At 49.4% G+C, this 23,063-nt stretch overlaps 1 protein-coding gene across 5 annotated transcripts; it reads right to left on the reverse strand.

Annotated features, from left to right (window-relative positions):
* Positions 1-1,654: 1,654 nt before the first annotated feature.
* RBCK1 (RANBP2-type and C3HC4-type zinc finger containing 1) lies at positions 1,655-19,365 on the reverse strand. Of its 5 annotated transcripts, XM_074347080.1 has the most exons (13): positions 19,270-19,365; positions 18,579-18,803; positions 17,311-17,455; positions 11,629-11,722; positions 11,322-11,520; positions 10,165-10,286; positions 9,896-10,069; positions 8,578-8,738; positions 7,439-7,550; positions 4,723-4,902; positions 3,803-3,919; positions 3,309-3,452; positions 1,655-2,362 (listed from the first exon to the last, which is right to left on the reverse strand). In XM_074347080.1, the coding sequence occupies exons 2-13, from the start codon at positions 18,598-18,600 to the stop codon at positions 2,282-2,284; spliced, it is 1,551 nt and encodes a 516-aa protein (XP_074203181.1). In that variant the 5' UTR covers positions 18,601-18,803; positions 19,270-19,365; the 3' UTR covers positions 1,655-2,281. The 5 variants fall into 5 exon arrangements, with proteins under 5 accessions (XP_074203181.1, XP_045377034.1, XP_045377035.1 ...); XM_045521078.2 differs by lacking the exon at positions 19,270-19,365 and having other exon boundaries at positions 4,756-4,902; positions 18,579-19,221; XM_045521079.2 differs by lacking the exon at positions 19,270-19,365 and having other exon boundaries at positions 3,803-3,901; positions 4,756-4,902; positions 18,579-19,220.
* Positions 19,366-23,063: the final 3,698 nt, after the last annotated feature.

The following is a 23,063-nucleotide window of genomic DNA, read 5'->3' on the forward strand; positions in this document are numbered from 1 at the left end:
GAGCCCAAAGCCTCTGGGGTTTGGTTTCAGGTCTTCCCTGGAGAGTTGGCGCTGGGGCCTGGCATGGGGTGACACCTTGGGTTGGGGAGGCACCTCCACTTGACCCTGTGGTTGGAGCATTCGTGAGCCTGCCCATTTTAGATCCTTCGCCCACTGGCATGTGAAGTCTGGTGCCAGAGGCTTGAACCCTGGGACAGCCCTGCACCGCTCCATTTGCCCTCCTGACCCCCCGCCAACTTGGCTGCAGCAAAAATAAACTCGCTGCCCAAATTGGTATAGATGGAGTGGGCCAACTGAAAGACATGGCCCGTGCAGCCCTGCCCCCAACCCTGCCACCTGTCTTGTCCTCACTTTTCACACAGCCAGGGGTGAAGAAATGCTTCATTAATACCTCTTAATACTCGTTGGAAATAGAATGGTGCCAGGGCACTGGAAAGCCTTGGTGTGAGGAGCGCTGGGAGTGACAAGGACTGTGGTGAAGGAGCCATCACACAACTCTGGACCCATGATTACCAAGCTTCGACTTTTTCAAGAAAAGCTGGGCATCTGGACTTTAATGCAGTACCTCCAATTTAAAAATACTGGCAACCAATTCAAATTTCTAAAATACTGGGTAGACTGGTTACAGCCTAGGGTGTACCAGTTTGCACCTGTACACCAAGAGAATGGTCTCCGTTTTCCTCTTGTGCACAGGCCCCTGAGGTGATGCCAAGATAGGCCCCGACAGGAAAGAGAGGAGGGAGGAGCTGGTAAAGGCAAGCAGTTGGCCCCATGCTCTCCCAGTGCAGGGGGTGCCCTTCACCAGACCCACAGGGGCAGAGCAGGAAGGCACTCATGTCCTTTGATCTCTCTGCGTACAGTGCCTGGGGTCTCTTTTGAGCCCTGATTCCCGAGGACAAGATGGCAATGCCTTTCCAGGGTCTAGAATAAGCCCTTCCCTACACACCCAATCCACATGCCCCAACTCCTGGAGCCTAGAGTCCAGACTTTGGACAGCAGAGATGCCCTCCACCTGCTGTAATGATGATCCACATCCCGGCTCAGTGTGCTGGCCTCAAACATCAGATCTCAGAGGGGGAGCGGTAGCGTGGAGGAGGAGGGGTCAGAGAATGAGGTAAAAACTTACAAAATGGACACCCAGAACCATGTTTTATTAATCTCTGATCAGCACAGAGTGGGTATTAATGAACAGTACTGGACCAATACTGTGCCATCTTGCCTGAGATGTAAAAACTAGGATGGACAGCTTCACCCCACAACTGCTGCAACTTCGCCTTTTCCTGAAATATCTCTTCCCCAACCCTGGACGCCCACTGAGAGGCCAGAAGTTTGCAGCCAACCTTTCCTGCCAGCCTGAAGCCCCTGACCCAGCCCTTCCCTCCCCCTCAAGCCCATGCTGACCTGCAGACCCTGCCTTGAGGACTCTAAACACACTGCAAGCCGATGTTGACCCAAAGCATCCGGCCCCTCAAGTGGGCATGAGATGCCAAGTCCGGCGCAAGGATCCCAGTGTTCAGCTGCACCCTCAGTCTACACTGACAGGGCCAACATAGCAACCTCTGGCTACCATTCCTGGAGAGCCTGGTGGCCTGCCTGTGCGCAGAGTCTCAGCCCATGACCCTTTCACTCCCTCTCACAACATGACACTCATCCCTTCCTGGAAAACCATTTTAATTAGTTTACACAGGTGGCAAAGAGGGAGACACCGAAGCTGGACCAGCTGGGCTGTACTTTAGAAACTGCCAGGTCTCCCTCCTGGCTCTGAACAGGATTAGCAGCAATTCTAGGAGGCCCCAGGCCCCCAACAGCAAAGCCAGAGAAAATCACTCCCAGAAAGCTGACAGGGGAGGTGGTGGGTTGTGAGTGCTCAGCGTTCAGCAGATGAGGGTGGTGGATGAGGGAGTGTGGACTCTCACAGGGCTCTCAGAGGCTCCATCCAGCAAGGCCTCTGGCCAGGGCTGTGTTTAAGGCTGGGTTTGGCAGAGATGGGAGCCACAGAGAAGAGATGAGAGGTCTGGCTGGCAAGTCCCAGGGGAAGGGCAAAGGCACTGGGGCAGATGCAGCCGTGGACAACAGCCAGCTCGGGAGAGGCCCCTGCAATGCCCATAGATAATGCAGAGGCCATCCATGCAGCTCAGGGGCCTTAGCCTTTTCAGGGCCCCTTATCTCAGCCAAGCGCAAAGGCATCTCCCAGGTCAGAAATCACCGAAGTACCTGCCCTGTCCCACAGCAGCTTGCTGATGTGGGGCGGGGCCAGCATGGGGACCAGGCCACCCTTGGCTCAGTGGCAATTCTGACAGCTGGGGTGGCAGGGAATCCCATTCACCCGGCAGCGGCAGCCCCCACTGGTGTCTCCTGGCCCCTAGAGGATGGCGGGGAAGAGAAGAGAAGGTCAGGACAGTGAACCCAGGGCCCCAGCTCCGTATACCCCATCACACCCTCGAAGCGCACACTCCCACCCCCAGCCCTTGCTCAGGCATGTCCCCTGCTGAGAATGGCCTTCTCAGCCTCAGCCACTGGATGGAGGCAGCCCTCAAGGCCTTTCTGGGCTCCCATAGCTCCACGGACGTGGTCTCCGTCTACCCACCCCTCGACCCAAAGCCGGAAAGGACCTGATGGGTCTCTGCATATTCGGGTGGGGCAGCACACGTGGCATGAGAGAAGGTGGCTCCTTCTGCCTTTACCTGTCTCACTGTCCGCCTGTATCTAACAATGACAAGACCCAGTTCTGGGAACTCCCCTCGATGACAGTGACCGTGCTTTGAGCTCACCAGGCACCAGAGGCACTGCGCTAAGATTGCTCTTGCATTCTTTTCATTTCATTCTGATGATAAGACTGAGACAGGCCCTGCTATCCCTTCCATTTTACAGATGAAGAAACTGAAGCTCAGAGAAGGCAGTAACCACACAACATGTGCCAGAGCAGGGAGCCACCACCACCTCTGTGGCCTTAGCCACTGTCCTCTGGGGCAGGGGTGGGCAAATATTTCTGTAAAGGGCCGGATGGTTCTTGCTTTTGTAGCACAAAAGCAGCCACAGACAGCACGTAAACAAATGAGCGGGGCTCCCATAAAAATTTACTTCTGGACACTAAAATTTGGGCTTCGTAAATTTTTTACATGTCACAAAATATTCTTCTTTGGATATTTGCAACCATTTTTAAAAATGTAAAGATGTTCTTACTTCATGAGCTGTCCAACTGCAGGCAATGGGGTGGACGTGGCCCAGGGGCTGACTTGTCCAATCCCTGCTCTCAGGCCCCCTCCCCACCACACTCCCCTTCACCCTCTGCTCCCCAGGAGACTCACCCCGGGGCCCCAGCGGGGGCCCTTGGTGACCCAGCAGATCTCGGTGTGGCAGACAGTGCAGCGGATCCAGTCACAGCCATCCTTCTTCTGCACCACGATCTGGCACTGCGGGCAGTGCATGGCCTCGCCCTGCTGCAGCATGGTCTGGAGCGGAGCAGGTGCTGACCTCGGGCCCAGCCCCATACCCAGCCCAGTGCCCTGGCCCCACCCCACCGCAGAGAGAAACCCACCACCATCAGAGTTGCTGTGAATCACTCTCCTATGCTGCTCCGCCCAGGCCCTGCTGCATCCAGCCTCCTCCCATGACCCAGACACTTTCTGCTGCTCACTACTTGACCACTCGTCCTGAGTCCCATCTCTGGATAGGAGTGATACCAGCCAGAGCTCAGAGCCCCCTGGGCTGTAGGGACCACAGACCTTCCTGAGAAGCCTCCATCCCTCCCAGTAGCTCCTAGAACTCAGATTCCCAACCTTCAGCCCTGCCTCAGCCTCACCTTCAGCATCTCCGTTGTCTGCCGGGCGGCCACATCATTCTGAGCCCGCAGGGCCAGGTCGTCCTGGTACTCCTTGCAGTTCATCTGCTCGTGGATGGCCTGCCGCGGAGCGAGGGGCTTGAGGTGAGAAAGTTACCCGGGGGTTAAGAAACCAAGGAGGCGAAGGGCAGAGCAGGCATCCACACAAGCACTTAATGCCTTTAGATGCTGTCAGTGACAGAGCCCTCCTTTGTAGACCACATACCCATTTTACAGAAAAGGACACTGAGGCCAGGGAAATAAAGCCAAGGTCATCACATACAGTGATAATCATATGTGCCTGTTAGTCCTGATGAGCACAGAAATCCCTAAACCACCTCTCCCCGAGACTGAAGCCCCTGTGTTCCTGGCTAGGTTCTGCCCGAGTTGCAAGTCTATTGCTCTGAGACTGAGCTCACTTAGGCTGTGACCAGGCTCAGCCCATCTACTTGCTCAGGACCAGTCTCTGCAGCAATCACCTGTCGAGAGGATGAGGGTAGGGATGGCCTGAGCTAAGGGTCAGGCGGGGTTCAATTCGGGTCTGGGGTTGGGGCTCAGTTCAGGACAGGGACTGACACTTAATCTGGGACCACCATTGGGGCTGTCCTGTGACTGGGATCAGGGTTCAGTCAGAGGCCAGGATTGGGGCTCAGTCCAGGGTCAGGGTTCTTCAGAGGCTCAGTCTGGGCTCATGGCTCAGTTTAGTTTGAGGTTCTTCAGAGGCCAGGTCTGGGCCGGGGTCAGGGTTCAGTCTAAGGCTTTGATTCAGGTCAGGGCCTAAGGCAGGCCTGACCACAGGGCATGAAGCTCTAAGTCATGACAACCAGGTGAGTATCCCAGCTCCCTTCCCAGGAGAGTAAGCAGGACCAGAGTGACCAGGCAGCGTGGGTCCCCGTCCCCACCTTGCAAAGCAGGCAGTTGACGTGGAAACACACCGGGCAGATGAACTCGTTGACATCATCCTCAAAGAAGCACCATCCCTTGCAGTCTGGGGTCTTGCAGTGGTAGCTGAAGGCACTGCGGTTTTCCGCGATGGAGACACCGAGGTCCAGAAATCGCTGGTAATCCTCGGGGCTCAGGAGCTGCAAGTGGACCACAATCTTGGTGCTCAGGGTCCAGAACACCTGGTATGTGTCCTCCTTGCCACCAAATATTCCCTAGGAAGCCCTCAACCCATAGAGTTCAACACAGCAATGTTTAAAAACTCCACTCAAAAAGTGGATGAACAGTTCTGAAGATGGATGGTGGGGATGACTGCACAGTAATGACTATACTTAATGCCACAGAACTGTGCACTTAAAAAATGGTTAAAATGATAAATTTTTTATCTGTATTTTACCACAATTTTTTAGAAAGGGAAAAAACAGACCAAAAAAACAAACAAAAACAAGCAAGGCTAGGAAGATGTGGTTAAACTAGTATCCTGGTACCTCACACTCTGAGAAAGCCATGTGGCAAAAATATTTTAACCCTTCCACACTTTTCTGACCCTTTGAGATTTATTCCACTTCTACAAGTCTATCCTAAGAAAATAATATATAAGAGGGAAAAGATACCATGTAAAATGTTCCTTGAAACATTACTTACAAACCAAGAAACTGGAATTATTAAGAGATGAGGTCTAAACAGGATGCATGACAGTGAGACTTATAATGATCTTTAGAAAGATTTTAAGGCAAAATAGCAAAAGCTATTGTATGTGTACCGGTTACAGTGAGGTAAAAGTCCTATCTAGACCCTATCTTGATTGGGTGGTAGTCACAAGAGGTGTAGCTGTCAAAACTCATCTAACCGCATGATTAAAACGGATGAATTTTCTTGTGTGCAAAATATGCCTTAATAATTTAAAAAGGAAATATAAAACCATGTCTGCCCAGAGATACCAAAGGAAACAGGAGAAAATGCAATCAAGGATTTCCTGGGATGGCAGGGCTGTGGGTGATTTTTCTCTTTGATTTTTTGTTCTGGTTCTTCGTGGTTTAGGCATGTTTTTGCAGAAAAAAAAAAAAGCACAAAAACAAAAAAAACCTCCACTGCGTTCCTTTGCTGAGCCCTGCCCCTTTCTCCCTCTGCCACACTGGATCATGCTTCTCCGAGGCATAGGTCAGCTCCCAGGGTCTCCAGGGAAGCACTGGCCCTGCAGCCCCTTGGCATGGACGCTGTCCCCATCACAATGCCCCTTGGCAGGGGTGGACTTTACAGGGAAGACTTCTGGGCAGCGACTATGGGCGCCAGGACGTATGGAATGATCTACGTCTTCGGGCCTCTCCAGGCCAGAGTGAGGAAGCTTCCAGAAAACAAGTTAAAAATGGGGCTGCTCTTTGTGTAAGAGCTGGGAGCTCCTAAAGGTCTGACCTTCCGTTTGCTCCTTTCCCTCTGAGGCAGAACCCTTTGGGCTCCAGGAAATACCTGGTAAAGTTTGGAGGGTTCTGAAAAGAAGCAACGTCGTAGGAGAGAGCTGGGGTGACATGTATGTGGCCATGGTGTGTCTCCCATTTGGACTTCAGCCACCTTTGGCCCTACCACCACGTTTTGGCCTGGGAATCCCAAAATGCCCAATTCTGGGAAAGCAATTCCCCAGAAGTTTAAAAACCACTGATCAAGCCCAACAGCCCACTTTCCAGATGGGAAACGGAGGCCCAGAGAAGGGAGAGCTCTTGCTCAAGATTAGCAGCAGGCAGGGCAAAACTTAACACCAACATTATAAATAGTAAACAGCAAACACACACGTGCAGACACAGCACTATAAAAGGCTGCTGGAGGGGTAGCCCCAATTCGTTCATCTCCCAAATTTATTCGGTCTCCCCATTTCCACACTCTTGGGAGGTCCCCTACCACACAGACTCTGGGCTTAAGCACGTGACTTGCTTTGGCCAATGGGACAGCAGCAAGTGAGCAGCCTTGGAAATGCTCCTGCACTGGCTGTTCTTAGCATCTTGAGAGCACGTAAGCAGGCCCTGGCCAGCCTGAGGTGGATGAGACCAAAGTGGAATGAGGCCCTGACATCCCAGCTATCGCACATAAGACTGTCGTGAACCAGCCAGGACAGCTGACCCACCAGCTAAGCCCAGATGATCTCAGCCAGCCCCAACCTGGACCAGATGAATCACCCAGTTCAGCCCAACCCAAACTGCTAACTTGCAGAGTCATAATCTAAATAAATGATGGTTGTTTTAAGTCTGGAGTGATTTGTTACACAGCAAAAGCTAACTGATACTAGGGCTTACCACGTATCAAGTACTACTCTGAATCCTTTACACAAGTCTTCTGCTATAATCTTCACAACCCTTGAAATAGAAACAAATTCTCTGACCCCGACCAAGATGAGAAAACCAAGGCACGGAGAGGCTGAGTTTCTGACCTCAAGTTACCCAGGCCATCCGGTCCCAGAATTCCCCTCTCTTAACTGCTCTGCTGTTTGTTTATAAGGGTGGTATCTTTACTAGTTGTTTCTCCCAATTCCTGTCCTGCCCACAGCTTGGGCCTCCAGCATCCCACAGAGGAGGCCCTTGATAAGCATCTGGTGCCTGAGACCGGGACTCCCAAACCAGTTTCCACCTGCCAGCTCAGCACAGGGAACATTCTCCCCACAACACTCCCGCCACCCCCAGGACTTACCGCCCGGATCTCCCTCTCCAGCAGCTTGCCCGAGCACGAGTAGGTGTTGTCAATGAACGGGCAGGCAACCTCAGCCTCCTGGCTGTTGCGGATGGTGCCCTGTAGACACTCCCTGGGAGAGGGTTGGGGAAGAGGGTGGAGGTTAGGGTCATCTGAACTGCATCCCCCATGATTCTACCCCTCACATGGTGAGGCCTGACCCCAGGTGGGCATCTCCTCAATACCTCCCTTGCTTCCTGTCCCTCCCACCAACCAGTCACCAAATCCTCCACTTCTAGCCCCCCACTGCCACCCTTATCACTCTGGTCCAGTCCCATCATCCTTCACCTGGAGGAGCCACCTCACTGGGCTCCTTGGGTCTACGGTGTCCCTCCCTGCAGCCTCCTACCCTATCCCACCCAGAGCAAACCGTGGTGACACACCCTAATACCTCTCTGTCCCCATCCCCTTACCCCCTCCATCCCTCGGCTCCAGCCACACTGACGGGAGCGGCTGCAGGCAGGCCAGGCACACATCCCGCCTCAGACTCCCTGATCTGTTCAAATGCGGCCTCCCCAGGGCCTTCCCTGAACCCTCCTGGGTCAGGGCCTCTGTTGTTTTTATCATAATCCACTGGTAGTTAGCATTTGACAAAATTTACAATTGTATCAGTGATGCTTTGATCAACATCAGCCTGCCCATAGGAATGTAAGCTTCGGGAGGTATGAACTGAGCTTTTTTGTTCACTCCTGGATCCCCAGTCCAGCCTAGCCCCTGGCACCCAGGGTAGCTCATCAAATGTGTTCTGTGGTGAAGGGGAACACGTTCTCCACTGCCCAGGCCAGAAGTGGAGCCTCAAAGGGCAGACTGCCCACCAGGGGGCACAGGCTGCCAGCTAAGGCCTCACTGCCCATGGGTGGGCCTGGGCAGTTATGCGGGTGGGCACAGGCTCTGGCGCCAGAACACATGAGTTGTGTGGCCTTGAGCATCTCTGTACCTCATTCCTCCTCTGCAAAATAGGGAGAGCACGCAGACCTTGACCTCGTGGGCTTTTGGCGGCTTCCAAAGAGAAGTAAGAGCACAGGGCCCCACACCCTTCCAGCCCTGGGTGATGGGCGCTGTGAGGAACTACATCAGCAGGGTTGGGGCTGGGGGCGCACCTGCAGAAGGTGTGCAGACACTCACGCAACACCACGGCCTCGCCGGGAGCCAGCACCGAGTAGCACACGGGGCACTCGGCGGGCTCGGTGTTCAGCACCAGGCTCCGCTGATCCAGCTGCACGTGCTGCAGGTAATTCCCCTCCTGCTGCTGCTGCTTCCGCTGGGCACACGGGGGTGGGGCCGCGGGGCGGGTCAGGGTCCCAGGGGTGGGCCAGACCAGGAAGGGGGCAGGACCAGGGGATGGGTCAGACCAGCAGGAAGGAGGACGGGGGAGGGGGCAAAACTGGGGGAGAGGCGGGACCCTGGGGTCGGGGTGGGGGTTGGGAGGTAGCGGGCAGGCAAGGGAGATTCTGGGAAGCATGGGGCCGGCAGCAGGGAGGCGAGGAAACCGGGAACAGGAGGTGGTCAGGCAGGGCAGGTTAGGGCTCAATATGGGGTCAAACCAGGCGAGGGAGTGATGGCGGTTGGGAAAGGAAGGGACCAGGGTCTCAGCGGAGTCAGGGATAGCAGGGCTCCCGTCTCTGCCAAGAAGCAAGACAGGGCTGGGTCCAGGGGGTGGAGATGGAGCCGAGTCAAGGTCACGAATAGGTCACAGGCATGAAGGTGGTGATAAAGCTAGGGAGCAGGGCTAGGCGGGAGAGAGGACAGAGTCTGGGCCAAGATTGTAGATGAGACCAGGAGTGAGGTCACAGCCAGAGTCCAAGAGGAATACAAGTTGGGGGTGGGGGCAACCGATCAGAATTGGGGAACGATCTCGGTTAGGTATCTGGGTCATCAGTGCCTGCCTATGTCACGATGGGGACCGGACTAATGGGAGAGGCAGGACAGAGGGTGGGGCCAATCTCCCAGGGAGCATTGAAGGGGTAGGCCCAGGGCCCTAGAAGTCTGGGACACAGCCAGGCAGGAAGGGGAGGCCAGGAGAAGCAGGATTCAGGGTCAAAGGCGGTTGAAGGAGCTGCGAATGGGGGCGTGGTCAGGGTCTCAGCTAGGATGTTGCGGTCAGAGCCAAGTACTCTTGTGTGCACAATGGGAGTGTAAATCAAAGCCAGAGGCGGGACCACAGCCCACATGGGGGTGGCGGGACATACAAGCCTGGACGTGCGGCACAGCCAGGAGCAGGGTCTCAGCGACAGAATGACCCCAGGGAAAGGGCCGGTCACAGTAAAATGCAGGGTCACCACCGGCAGTGTGGTGTGATTAGGAGGGGGCAGCAACCGGGGAGGAGCGGCAGTGCGGCAATGCGGGGGTGCCTCCCTTCCCGGCCTACGCCTCCCCCGTCCAGTCTGCAGGTGTCTGTCCGGGGACTTCCGCGCCCACCTGCTGGTACTGGCGCAGAGCCTCCTCCTCGCCAGCCAGCCGCGCTCGCTCCTCCTCGTCAGGCTGGTACGAGGCGGGGACCTGGTAGGCCTCGGGCCGCGCCCGGCAGCACATTTCGCAGCCAGGCCTCGTGGGCTTATTGATGAAGGTGCAACCCGGGCACTGCCAGCCCACCTGGGGGCAGAGGGGCAGTGAGCGCCCAGAGACCAGAGATGGAGACGGGCGAGACAGGGGCGCGCGCGCACGCACGCACGCACAGGGCGGCTTACCGGTGGAGGCTCGGGTGGGGCATCGGGCTGCCCCGGCCCCGGCTCTTGGGGGGCCCCGGGCTTCAAGGGGGCTGGCTCCAGGGGACCCCGTGGCTGCAGCGTGAGGTCCTTGAAGCCCAGATCTGGAGAGGAGGGTTCAGGGGATGGCGGATCCTTGCAGCCCACTTCATCCACACCCTGAGCCAGCCAGAAACCCCACGCCCTGCACTGACCCCAGTTCTATCCTCCCCTTCCTCCCCCAGGAGTCTCCAAGTCGGTCCTGCCAGGTAGGCCCAGACCTGGCTAAGCGGCCTGGCTCCCACGGGGTCAGAGTCCCTCCTCCACCCACTGATGTGCCCAGGTCCTCCAAGTTTAAAAACCAACCTCCTGTGCTCCTAAGCATTGCATCTATAGGGACAAACACTTCCAAGGTGGTCCTGCCAGAATACTGAATCTGAATCCATTCAAGAGGACACATCAGACAGAAAAACAAAATAAAACTGGCCTGGACTCTTCAAATACCAGGAGAGTCGAGGGAGGGAAGACAGAAAGACTGAGAGACACCAAGGCCTGCGGCCAGGTCTTTTGCTATGAAGGACATTAGTGAGACAACTGGTAAAGTTTGAGCAAGACCTGTATGTCAGATAGTAATACTGCATCCATGTTCATTTCCAAAACTGGATAGTTGTATGTGGCTATGTAAGAAAAGGATCCTTTTTAAAAGGAAATCCACACTGAAGTATTTAGGGGAAAGAGACAGCGTGTCTGCAACTCATTCTCAAGACAGTTCAGAAAAACTGTTTATGCATATATAAATAATTTTATACAGAGAGAATGATAAAGCAAAACAAATGCGGTCAAATGAAAAAAATTAGAATAAAAACTAGCTATTATCATCATATCCAATTTACAGATTTTAGAAAACTGAGTAGCAGAGACAGGAAGGGACTTGCCCAGGGTCACACAGCTGATAAACGCCAGGGCCAGGTCTGAACTCTGGGCCCCTCTCCCCCAAGGCAGGCTGTTCTCCAAATGGCTCCCTCCTGGGGTGTCCTTTGTCCTCTCTTCCTCATGAAGAATAAGGTGCTCCAGGCAAGTTCCTGTTGGGCTCTGCTCCCTGTTCCCCCTCACCTTGTGACCTCAGGTGAGTCACCTGGACCCGAGTCCGCGCCACTTACCTTCCAGCATCCGCAACTGCCGCTCCCGCTGCAGCTCCTGCGGGTTGAGCGAGGTGTTGCAGGCTGACAGCAGGTAGAGGTAGGCACTGTCCCCGTTTCGCCGCACACCGTGGGAGTGCAGCGTCTCCTGGTCCCGGGCCAACCGCTGCCCAATCACCCACTGCTGCAGGGTTGGCGGGAAGCCATAGTCCAGGAACACCTGGCAGGGGGACGGAGAGGGAGTGTGGATGGGAGGACCAGAGCAGGGCAAAGTGAAGCAAAAGTGGACCCTCTGCCCTGATGCCTCCTGTTAGCCCCCCTCACTCACCATGTCCTTGAGGGAGGCCACCGTCATGTCCGGGCGCACCGTGAGCCAGATGGTGACAGTGTGCATCTGAGCATCCTCCACGCTCACCCACAGCCTGCGGAGAGCGAGGCCGAGGGCTGCAAGTCCAGCCTCAGCTACCGGCCACCTCCTGGACTCCCCCAGCCCTGTGCTCACTCCTTGTGTCAGAACCCTGCCAGGGCTCCACACTGCTCTTAGAATAAAATCCAACTCGCTGTGGCATACAAGGGTCTCCATGATCTGGCCTCTCTGGACTTTTCCAGCCTCTTATTCTCTCCCTTGCCCCTTAGTCAAACCACAACAGTTATTATTAATAACTCTATGCCAGGACTCTTCAAAGCACCTAACATGTACCAACTCATTTAATCCCCTCAGTGAACGCATGAAGCAGGTACTACTGTTACCCCTATTCTACAGATAAAAACAGGAGGCACAGATGAGTTAGGGTGACTCTGCCAAGTGCACAATTAATAACTGTTAGAGGCAGGACGTCAACCCAAACAATGTTATTCCAGAGACAATGGTTTTAAACACCAACCTTCTTAAAGATGTGCAAACATTTTTGAAAGATCAAAAGCATGAAGAGGGAGGGCGAGGATGAAAAAACAGAACTGATTCCAGGAAAGAGAAAAATTAGGGAGTAGAATAATAAAAGGAAAATCCACTTAGAACCTCCAGAGAGATTTGGGAAAACGGTGCATCCATAAAACAAGAATAACCAGAAGCAATCAGAAAATGAGGAAGAGTTCCTGGAAATTTAACAGTGACTCCTGACTAACCTAACCTTTAGATCCAACTACAAGTTCACAAGGAAAACAAGAGCAAATGACAGGAGGCAATTAATAAACTCAGAATGTGGGAAAATTCTGGAGGCCAAAGACCAGGTTTCTTTGAAAAATTAATGGCATGAAAACAGAGAAGAATAAAAGACTCAGGCAATATTAAGAAATGCTATGTGGAGATCTCATCTGGCTCCTGACTGGAACAAACCAAGGATAAAAAACATTAATGAGATAATCAGGGAAAGCGGGCTATCAACAGAGTATTCAGAGATTTTAAGGAATTATTGTTAATTTTGTAGGTGTAATAATGGTACTGAGGTTATTTTTAAGTCCTTATTTTTTAAAGACATCAAATTACTTATGAATGGACTCAAATCTGAGATTTGCTTTAAAATACTCCAGGAAATACCCTCGGAATTCTTCAGGATAGTGATTATCAGTACCATGGTGATGAGTTAGTCAGAACTTTTGTTAGAGCAGAGAACTGCAGAAACACCTGCCAGTAAACCTTTAACACTTCATTTTACCTTACAAGTCATACAAATGCATATTCAATGGCCAAGGGCTTTTTTTTTTTTTTTAAGTACAAATTTGCTACTGGAGTTTCCATGGTTTTTTTTTTTTAATTTGTATGAACTACATTCATTATATATGGTCTATGATTTCTAGTATGTTTCTTTTGTTTTTTAATTCTTATTTTTTATTGGCATGTAGTCAATTTACAAAGCTAGTTTCAGATGTACAGCAAAGCGATCCAATTATACACTTTTTTTTTCAGATTCTTTTCCATTACAGCTCACTACAAGAAACTGAATAAAGTTCCCTGTGCTACAGTACCAGCTTCTTTAAAGTGAAGCAAGAACTTACAGATGCTCTCAAAGCATCTGAGTACAGAGCCCTTGTGGATTTTTACCATATGTTTTTAACTGTCCCCCCGCTAAAGTCATAACAGGTTTTTTTGGTCCTTTGTCTCTGTCTTGTCTTTCTAAAGCAATCAATTTAGTTCTCATAGAAACAATTCTGTTTTAGCACTCATGTTTTATTGATTGATGTGACAGCTAATTAAAGTGTGCTATTGTCAATAACAAGTACAACGGATACAAACGAGCCAGTGCAGGGGTATGTTTTACAGCAGAAACTACAGTGCCACTTAACTGGAGGAATCAAATGGAGGTCACCTGGGAGGGCTCCCACTACAATACTAATAAAAACCAGGAAGTCAGGAAAAGAAAAGGTGAGATGAGCATATCAAATTCCTCATTTTTCGTAACAAGGAGTGCACAGGTACTGTCCTGAGTGGCTATATCAAGAAGTGCATATATATAAGTATTTTATTTAAAATCAAAAGGCAATTGATCTACAGATTCAATGCAATCTCTGTCAAAATCCCAGCTGAGGTTTTTCTGGGTTTTTTTGCAGAAAATGACACACTGATCCTAAAATTCATATGGAGATTCAAGCGACCCAGAATAGCCAAAAAAAAAAAATCTTGAAAGAGAACAGAAGGAGGACTCAAACTTCCTGTTTTAAAAACTTACTGTGAAGCTATGATAATCAAAACTGTGTGGTACCACGTAAGGACAGACATATAGGTCAATGGAACCGAAATTAGAACCTAGAAATAAATCTCATATTTACTGTCAACTAATTTTCAACAAAGGTACCAGGACATTAAATGAAGACAAAATAGTCTTTTAACAAATGATGCTGTGACAACCAGATATCTGCATGCAAAAGAATGAAGTTGGACCTCTACCTCATACCATACACCAAAATTAACTCAAAATGGGTCAAAGATCAAAAGGTAAGAGCTAAAATTATAAAACTCTTAGAAAAACACATGGATAAACCTTTATGACCTTGGATGACACCAAAAGCAAAAACAACAAAAGAAAACACAGACATACTGGACTTGATCAAAATTAAAACTTGGGCTTCAAAGGGCACTATCAATAAAGTGAAAGGACAACCTACAGAATAAGAAATGAAAATTTCTGTCCATTGTATACATCTACACCACATTTTCTTTATCCTTTCATGGACACTTAAATTGTTTTCATGTACAATATAGATACACAATGAAATATTATTCAGCCACAAAAAAGGAAATTCTGCCATTTGCAACAAAATGGACCTTGAGGGCATCATGCTAAGTGAAATAAGTCAGACAGAGAAAGCAAACAGTGTATGATCTCACTTATATGTGGAATCTGAAAAAAAATTGAAGTCAGAGAAACAGAACAGACTGATGGGGGGATGGGGGTGAAAAGGTACAAACTTCCAGTTATAAGATAAATAAGTTCTGGGGGAAGTGATGAACAGCATGGTGACTACAGTTAACAATACTGTATCATATATTTGAAAATTGCTAAGAGAGTAAATCTTAAAAGTTCTCATCACAAGAAAAAATAATTTGTCACTATGTGAGGCAATGGAATTTAACTAAACTTACTGTGGTAATCATTTCCCAATATACATATATTTGATCATTGTGTTATACATTGTACACCTAAAATGGTTCTGAGGCTCAATTTCCAACATGTGGGGAGAGGGGAGGGAATGGGAGGTCTTCCCACACAACACCAAGCACCAGCAGGGCATCCTACACTTCAGCTGAATTCCGGCACTACCTACTCAGGGATAGCATCAGCTTCCACAGGTGGAGGGCTCCATCCCACAGGAATGCCCCCCACCGCTGCAGACACCAATCGAAAGCCCAAGCTGTCACCAGTGCTCTGACTGACTAGATATACGTTAGGGATTCCAACAACCCTCTCCTTCGACTTTAGACGTCAGTTGCAAGTCCAGGTTGTCACCTGTGCTTCTGACCTACTGGCTATAAATCAGAGGTTCCCCCAGTCCCCTCCTTGGGTTTGATTACTGTGCTAGAGCAGCTCACAGAGCTCAGAGAAATATTTTACTCACTACATCACCAGTTGATTATAAAAGGATGTAACAGCCAGATGGAAGATGCGGAGGGTAAGGCATGTGAGAAGGGGCGCCATTCTCTCCAAACCTCCACGTGTTCACCAACCTGGAAGTTCTCCAAATGAACCCTGTCTTTTTGAGTGTTTATGGAGGCCTCATTACACGGGCATGATTGCTTAAACTATCAGCCACTGGTGATTGATTCGACCTCCAGCCCTTTTCCCCTCCCCTGAGGTCAGCGTGATGGGACTGAAACTTCTAACCCTCTTTCTTTCTTTCTTTTAATTTTTTTTTTAATTGAAGTACCATCAGTTACAACCATCTAATTACAGGTTTCGTTCCTCTGGTAACCAGCTCCTATACTTAGGTGATTTAGGGCAGTCCAAGAGCCGCCTCATTAGCATAACAAAAGGCACCTTTATCATTCTCATCACTTAAGAAATTCCAAGGGTTTGACAAGCTCTGTGCCAAGAATAGGAAAAAGACCAATACATACTTTTTACTATAAGTCACAATACCTTAAACTAACTCAGTGTTATATGTCAATTCTATTTCAATAAAACTAGGAGGAAAAAATATGTCCATATAAAAACTTGAACACAAATGTTCAGAGCAGCATTACATGTTGCAGCCAAAAAGTGGAAACAACCCAAATGACCATCAACTGATTAATAAAGAAAATACAGTATATCCATACAATGGGTTACTATTCAGTCATAGAAAGGAATGAAGTTCTGATACACGCTACAACATGGATGAATCTAGAAAACATGATGCTAAGTGGAAGAAACCAAACCCAAAAACCCATATAATGTATGATTCTATTTATATGAAATTTCCAGAATAGGCAAATCCCTAGAGAAAGTAAATTAGTGGTTACCTAAGGTTGGGGGGGGTGGGTATGGAAAGAAAGGTAGGGAGATGAGGAGTGGCTTCTAATATATATAGGGTTTCTTAATGGGATGCTGGAAATGTTCTGTAATTGGTTGTGGTGATGGTTGCACAACTGTGAATATATTAAAAGCCTTGAACTATACACTTTAAGTTGGTGAATTGAATTCTTTAAATTGTTGAATATGGTCTGCCAATAATATCTCAATAAAACTGAGATGGGATCTTTTTTAAATCTAATGGGATCCACCACTGAAAATCACTGAAACTGTAGAACTATTGTCTTACTACACAGCAAAAAAGAACACACCAATGTTCACCGAGTGATTAACAGGTGCCAGGCACTGTGCTAAACTTTTCAGCATCAAGTTTACATGACCTGGGGAAAAGACTAACAGTACCCATTTTGCCTTGCTGCTCTTCACAAGGGAATCCCTGAATTCTAGTTGAATACCTGGCTGTATTTCACTGCCTCCCTTCAAGCTGAGCGTGGCTGTGAGAATAAGTTCTGGCCCTGGGAATTGAGTGGAAGAAGTGCATGCAACTTTCTAAGCTGTGTTCTTAACAGGAATGTGTTCTTAAGAGGAGGTGCCCCTCTTCCCTACTTCCTTCCTGCTGACAAGAATGCTGATGTGATGGCTGGAACTGGAACAGCAATTTTGGACCATGGAGGCTATGAATGACAGAATAATGAGACAAAAGATGCATGAGTCTCTGAGGACTGTAGGGAGCAGAGCCTCCACATCTGGACTGCTTGCCATCAAACTTATATATACCACTGTTAATATGTTTTCTTCTGTTATATGAAGCCTGACATCATAATACACCTCCTAACAAGCCTATGAACCACTACTACCATCACCCCGTTTTTTAAATGAAAAAAAACAGAGAGGTGAAGTGACCTGCCCAAATCTCACAGTTGATTTGTGACAGAGATGGGGTTTGAAGCTAGGTTTCCTGACACCAGAACTTGCCATTAATAACTGTTCTATATGCAAGACTGTACTGCAGCCCACTGGGTTCCAGGAAGACCTTAGTCCCTGGTCGGCCATGCACTCCTCACCTGATGTCCTGTGTCAGGGAGACTGCAGGCTTCACTTGCACATTCAGAGGTACCCGTTGCTCTGCCAGCCAGATGGCACACTGCATAGCCACCTGCTCATCCCCACCAGCCACTGCTCGGGTGAGTCTCTGGGCCATCTCCTCGGCTGAAATCCACAGTGGAAGCAGATTAGCACAGGGTTTATTATTCAGAAGCCGGGGATAAGGGGGTGAAGAAGGTGGTGATCCTTTATACATGCTGCTTCCTCTCTGTCTGTTTGGTGAACTCCTACATATCCTTCAGCACCCAACTTAAAAGTCCCTTTTCTCTGGGAGAACTTCTCTGACACTCCCCACTCCTCCTCCCTGCTCATTTGGTTCTATTTTTCTTTCATATTCCCAGGTCCCCCATACTTCCACTCATTTATCCAACAAAACATTTATTGAGCTCTTACTGTATACCAATCACTGTGTCAGAAACTGAGATTCAGCAGTGAATAAGTTAATGAGTGTCCCTCTCCTCATGGACCTCACAGCCCAGGAAGAAGACAGACAATTAATGAGTTTAAGAAGAGAAAAAGAGTCAGACTGTGATCCATTCTGGTGAAAAAAAAAAAAAATGAACAGGGCAAGGAGATCAGGGAAGGCCTCTAGGAGGGGTGACACTGAAGCTGAGATCTAAAGGAGAAGCTGGAGATGTCAAGACCCAGTTGGGGTAAAGCGTTCCAGGTGGAGAGAAAGGGAAAGGGAAAGGCCTTGGGTAAGAAATGGTTGGATCAGAACAGAAGCTGGTGGAACTCCAGCAGAATGAGCAAGGGGACAAAGCGGGGAAGACTGACGTCAGCGATGCCAGCAGGCCCGTGGGCTATCCAGACGCTCTGGGCTTTGTTCTAAGAACACAGGAGCACAGGAGGGTGTGAGCAGGTTGGTGACATGACCTAACTTAAGTTCTGCAATGCTGGGTGGAGGGGGCCAGAAGGGAGGCAAGGACCCCAGGTTGATTAAAGTCTGTTCCCCCACCAGCCTAGGAGGTCTCCTGTGTCCTCTGTAAGCTCCCCACTCGCTTCTCAGCAGAGCTGACCCATGGAGGCCTCAGGGGCATCAAATAAATGAATGACAAAGTATCTCTGGAAAGAATCAGGCCCCAAAGGAGGAAACTTGAGGGGCAGGTGGGCAGAGGGAAGGCAGGGTTAATGCGGCTCTCCCAGGCCCTTCTGGGCAGGGGAAGCCTCATCTGGCAGCGTCCACCTCCCACTCGAAGTTTCTCAGTCGCCTCCAGTCGGTGCCCACCTTTCTTGATTTTCTCGTCCATCTCGCGTTGTTGTGCCCATCCCCCCAGGCGGGGGCTACCGCTCCGGGGAAATGCTACCTTCGGTTCACCTGATGGAGGACGAACGCCCACGAGCAACTCAGCCCCAGCCTGTGGCTTCTGGCGCGGCCCGAGCCTCCTTGGTGCTTGGTTGTCCCCGCTGGCAGTCGGGCAGCATCACACTACCCGAGGACCGGGGATGGGGCCTGTAAGAGGGAAAAGGCCGGCCCCGGCGTGGGAGGTGAAAGGGCAGGGGACACCAAGCCAAGCTCGCACAGGGCGACAAAGCAAACGGGGCAGGCCTGGCGCAGGAGTGGGGGCGGTGCGCACAGCCGGGACGCTAGGAGTCCCCGGGGACCGCCCCCACTTCTCCCTGCTGGGACCAGGAGCGCCCACCCGGCGGCCAGGATTTCCACCCAACTCCCTCCCCTCCCGGGCGGCCCCTGTCAGTCAGGAAAGGGAGCGGAGCAGCCTCGGCGGAAAAGAAAGTGAAAGTGGCGGCCCCGGAAGTGCGGCGGAAGATTGTCGCGGGATCCGGGCCACCCCCTCCCGCCCGGTTCACCCGGCGGCGGCCCCCTCCCGGGTCACGGCGGTCCAGGGGGCTCAGCGCCACTGTCCAGGGCGTCCCCACCCCACCTCCCCGCGCACCGGGACTCGGTGACCCTCACTCACCCTCGCGGCCGCGCCGGCAGCGCTGAGGGAGGGGGAGGGGCGGGGTCAGGGGGACGGGGGCGGGGATTGGGCCGCGGGCGGGCGGGGCTCAGCGCGGAGACCGCCCCTGCTCAGCCCCGCAGCCCGCCCCGTCGAGGGCCGGCAGGTCGTTGCTCATTTTGCAGAAGAAGAAAGAGAGGTTCTGCTGTTAATGAGCTGCCGGAGGCCACGCAGCTGGATGTGAATCCCGGCCGGAAGGCCTCAGGAACCCACCCTTAAGCCAGCGGGACGCTGCCTCTCGGCAGTCACTCTCCACCTTTTGACTGGGCTGCTAATGAAGTTGGCATTCGCCTGGCATAGGCTGGAAGTTCTTTGCAAAGAACTTCTCCCATTCCTCATCCCAGAGGTCAGCAGATTCTGTAGGCTTCAGAATAGATCCAGAGTCTGTCACCTCGTCCTTCCTCTACGCCCCATTCTACTCCACCGCCAACCTTTCTGGTCTAGCGTCCTGCACCAGCCTCCTCACTGGGCTCCTTGCTTCCCGTTTTGGCCACTATAGCCCACTTTCCATCTAGCTGCCAGAGGGTCCCGTTAGAATGTAAATCAAACCATACCGCTCAAAGCACTCCCAGTAGCTCCCAACTCACTTAAGGTAAAAGCCGATGTCCTTCCCAGCGCTTGCAAACTGCTTCCACTCCTTTTCTGATTACCCTCCCCTTGGCTTGCCCTACTGGCCTCTGGGTCCTGGAACAAGGCAGGCACACTCCCACCTCAGGGCCTTTGCCCTTGCGGTAACCAAATATCTTCACGGCTTGCTTTCACTTTTTATTTTGGTCTTTACCCAAAAGTCTTCCCTGTGCACTCTTACCTGAAATTTCAGACACATACACATACATGCAATATTTTCTATTCTCCTTCCTGACTTCATTTTTTTCCCCAAAGCGTATATTACTATCTAACAGTGTATTTTACTTATTTATCTTGGTTTTGTTTTTTTGCCTGTTTCCCTCTTCTAGAAGGTGGGGACTTTTGTCTGTTTTGCTCGTTGTTATGTTCTATGGTGTCTAGAACAGTTCCTAACACATAATAGGTGTTCAAGGAGTCTATGTTATGTGACGGAAGGAATCTCAGACTTTCATCTGGGAACACCTTCCTTTTGCCTGAAATATCTCCAATAAGACAGATATGTAGGTTTCTCAGCCTGGGCTGTACATTTGAATCGCCTGAGGAACTTTTAAAACTCCTGCCCAGGCCACATCTCAGATCACTTGATTCAGAGTATCTGTAGTGGGCCTAGGCATCAGGGGTTTCTAATGCTTTCTGGTGAGTGTAATGGGAAGCCAAGTTTGAGAACCGCTATTTGAGAATTCCCTGTAGGGTACGTCTTCTGGTGACAGACTTTCTTGGGTTTTGTTTGAAGAGTCTTTCTTTAGACCTCATTCTTTTCTTTCTTTTTACTTCTTTTTTTTTTTTTTTTTGGTGGGAAGGGAGTGGGGTAAATTAGGTTTACTTATTTTATTTCTTTCATGGAGGTACTGGGGATTGAACCCAGGACCTCCGTGCGTGCTAGGCATGCACTCTACCACTTGCGCTATACCCTCCCCCAGTAGACCTCATTCTTGATAGGGATTTTTGCCGGATATGGAATTCTAGCTCGCATTTCATCACCTTGAAGACAGCATTCCATTGTCTTCTGGTTTCCATGGTTGCTGTTGAGACATCCTTATCTGTCAGTCTAACTGCTGTTCTTTCTTTAAATAGCTTTACTGAGATATAAATTATATACTGTAAGATCCACCCATTTAAAAGTGTACATTTAATGGCTTCTAGTATAGAATAGTGCAACTATCACCACAATCAAACTTTTTTAAATTAATTTTGTTTGTTTGTCGGGGGAATTAGGTTTGTTTATTTATTTTTTATTTATTCATTTATTTTAACAGAGGTACTGGACACTGAACCCAAGACCTTGTGCATGCCAAGCACACAATCTACCACTGAGCTATGCCCTCCTCGGCACCATAACCTAACTTTAGAACATTTCTATCACCCCTGGAGAAGAAACCCTGTACCCATTAGCAGACACTCCCAGTCTCCTACTCTTCAACTCCCCAGAGCTAGTCTACTTTTGGCCTCTATAGATTTTCCTAATCTGGACATTTCATATAAATTAAATCTTACAATATGTGTTTCTTTGCAACTGGTTTCTTCCACTTAGCATAACGTTTTTGAGGTTCATCATGTACTGCTGTTCTTTTGAAAGTAATCTCTGTTTTTTCCCCCCTCTGAGTGCTTTTAAGATTTTTTTCTTTGTTTTTGGTGTTTTGCATTTTTACTATGATGTTGTCTATGTATGAAAATTTATGGAGTCTCTTGAATCTGAGGTTGACATTACTTTTTGTCTCACTCGTTCCCTTTTAGCCACATCTAATCTGTGGTTTAATCCATCTGTGGAATTTTTTAGTTATTTTATTTTTCATTTGAGAAGTTCTACTAGATTTTCAAATCCATTATGTTACTTGACATAATTTTCTATACTTTGGCCATAGTTTCAAGTTTGTTATTTATTTAGTTATTTAAGTCCACTAAACATTTCTGTCTTATAGTCTGTGTCTGATAATATTGCTGTCTGAACTCTGAGTGTCTGTTTCTGCTGGTTTTCACCCCTATTACCTTGTTTTCTTCTGCTGAGCCTGCCAGTTTATGATGGTCACTTCTCTTCAGCCCTGAGGTCGCCTGCACAAATTTATATTAGAGGCAGATATATTCTTTCAGGTGTTCTGGCTTAGCTTTGTTCCTTTAAGGGCAAAGCCTGGCATTGCTTTGGACATCCTTCATCCCAGTGGGTAGACTCTGTAGTCACTCAGACCTGGCTTCAGTCCCACAGTTCACTATCTGTGTGACCTTGGACAAGAGATTTCCCTTCTCTGGGCTCAACTTCCCCCTCTGTACAACAGCCTTCATGATTGCCCCTCCCTCATAGGGCTGTTTTGAGAATCTGCATCAGTTATTGGTTATTGATACATAGCAAATTGTCCTCAAACTTAGCAGATTCAAACAATAATAAACATGAAGACACAGGGAACTATATTAGATTCCTTGTAGTAACCTATAATAGAAAAGAATCTGAAAAAGAATATATTTTATATATATATATATATTTTATATATTTTATTTATATATATATAAAATTAAATCACTTTGCTCTACACCCAAAACTAACACAATATTGTCAATCAGCCGTACTTCAATTAGAAAAAAAGAAGGTGGCCTTCTATGAACCAAGAAGCCAGCCCTCTTCAGACACTGAATCTGCCAATACCCTGACCTTAGACTTCCTAGCCTCTGGTACAATGAAAAATAAATTTCTGTTATTTATAAATAATAATAATAATAGTAGTAGTAATAACAATAAACATGTAGAGCTTACAGAGTTTCTATGGATTAGGAATTCAGAAACAGCTTCTTAGGTAGTTTTGGCTCAAGGTCTCTCAGAGCTGTAATTAAGATGGTGGCTGGGGCTTTAGTTATCTGAAGGCCTGATTGGGGCTGGAGGGTTGACTTTCGAGAACTCTCACTCATATCCCTGGCTGGTGCTGGTTTTCTGCAGGATACTTAAATTCCTCACCATATGTATGTCTCCATAGGGTACCCAAGTGTCCTAGCAACATGACAGCTGGCTTTCCCTAGAACAGACGATCCAGAAGAGCAAGACAGAAACCATAATATTCTATGGCCTAGTCCTAAAGTCATACTCCTTTATTTTCACAGTATCCTACTACACTGTCAACCCAGCTCAGGGTAGGAGGGAACTA

This window comes from Camelus bactrianus, chromosome 19 (assembly GCF_048773025.1).
Source record: "Camelus bactrianus isolate YW-2024 breed Bactrian camel chromosome 19, ASM4877302v1, whole genome shotgun sequence".
NCBI classification, from domain to species: domain Eukaryota; kingdom Metazoa; phylum Chordata; class Mammalia; order Artiodactyla; family Camelidae; genus Camelus; species Camelus bactrianus.

Excerpts from the sequence above, each read along its gene's own strand:
- RBCK1 (XM_074347080.1), bottom strand. The coding sequence starts at position 18,600 with ATGGACGAGAAAATCAAGAAAG. Across the intron at positions 4,903-7,438 it reads TGGAGAGGGAGATCCGGGCG|CTCCTGAGCCCCGAGGATTA; the intron begins GTAAGTCCTGGG and ends GTCCACTTGCAG. Across the intron at positions 3,453-3,802 it reads AGACAACGGAGATGCTGAAG|ACCATGCTGCAGCAGGGCGA; the intron begins GTGAGGCTGAGG and ends GCTCCGCTCCAG.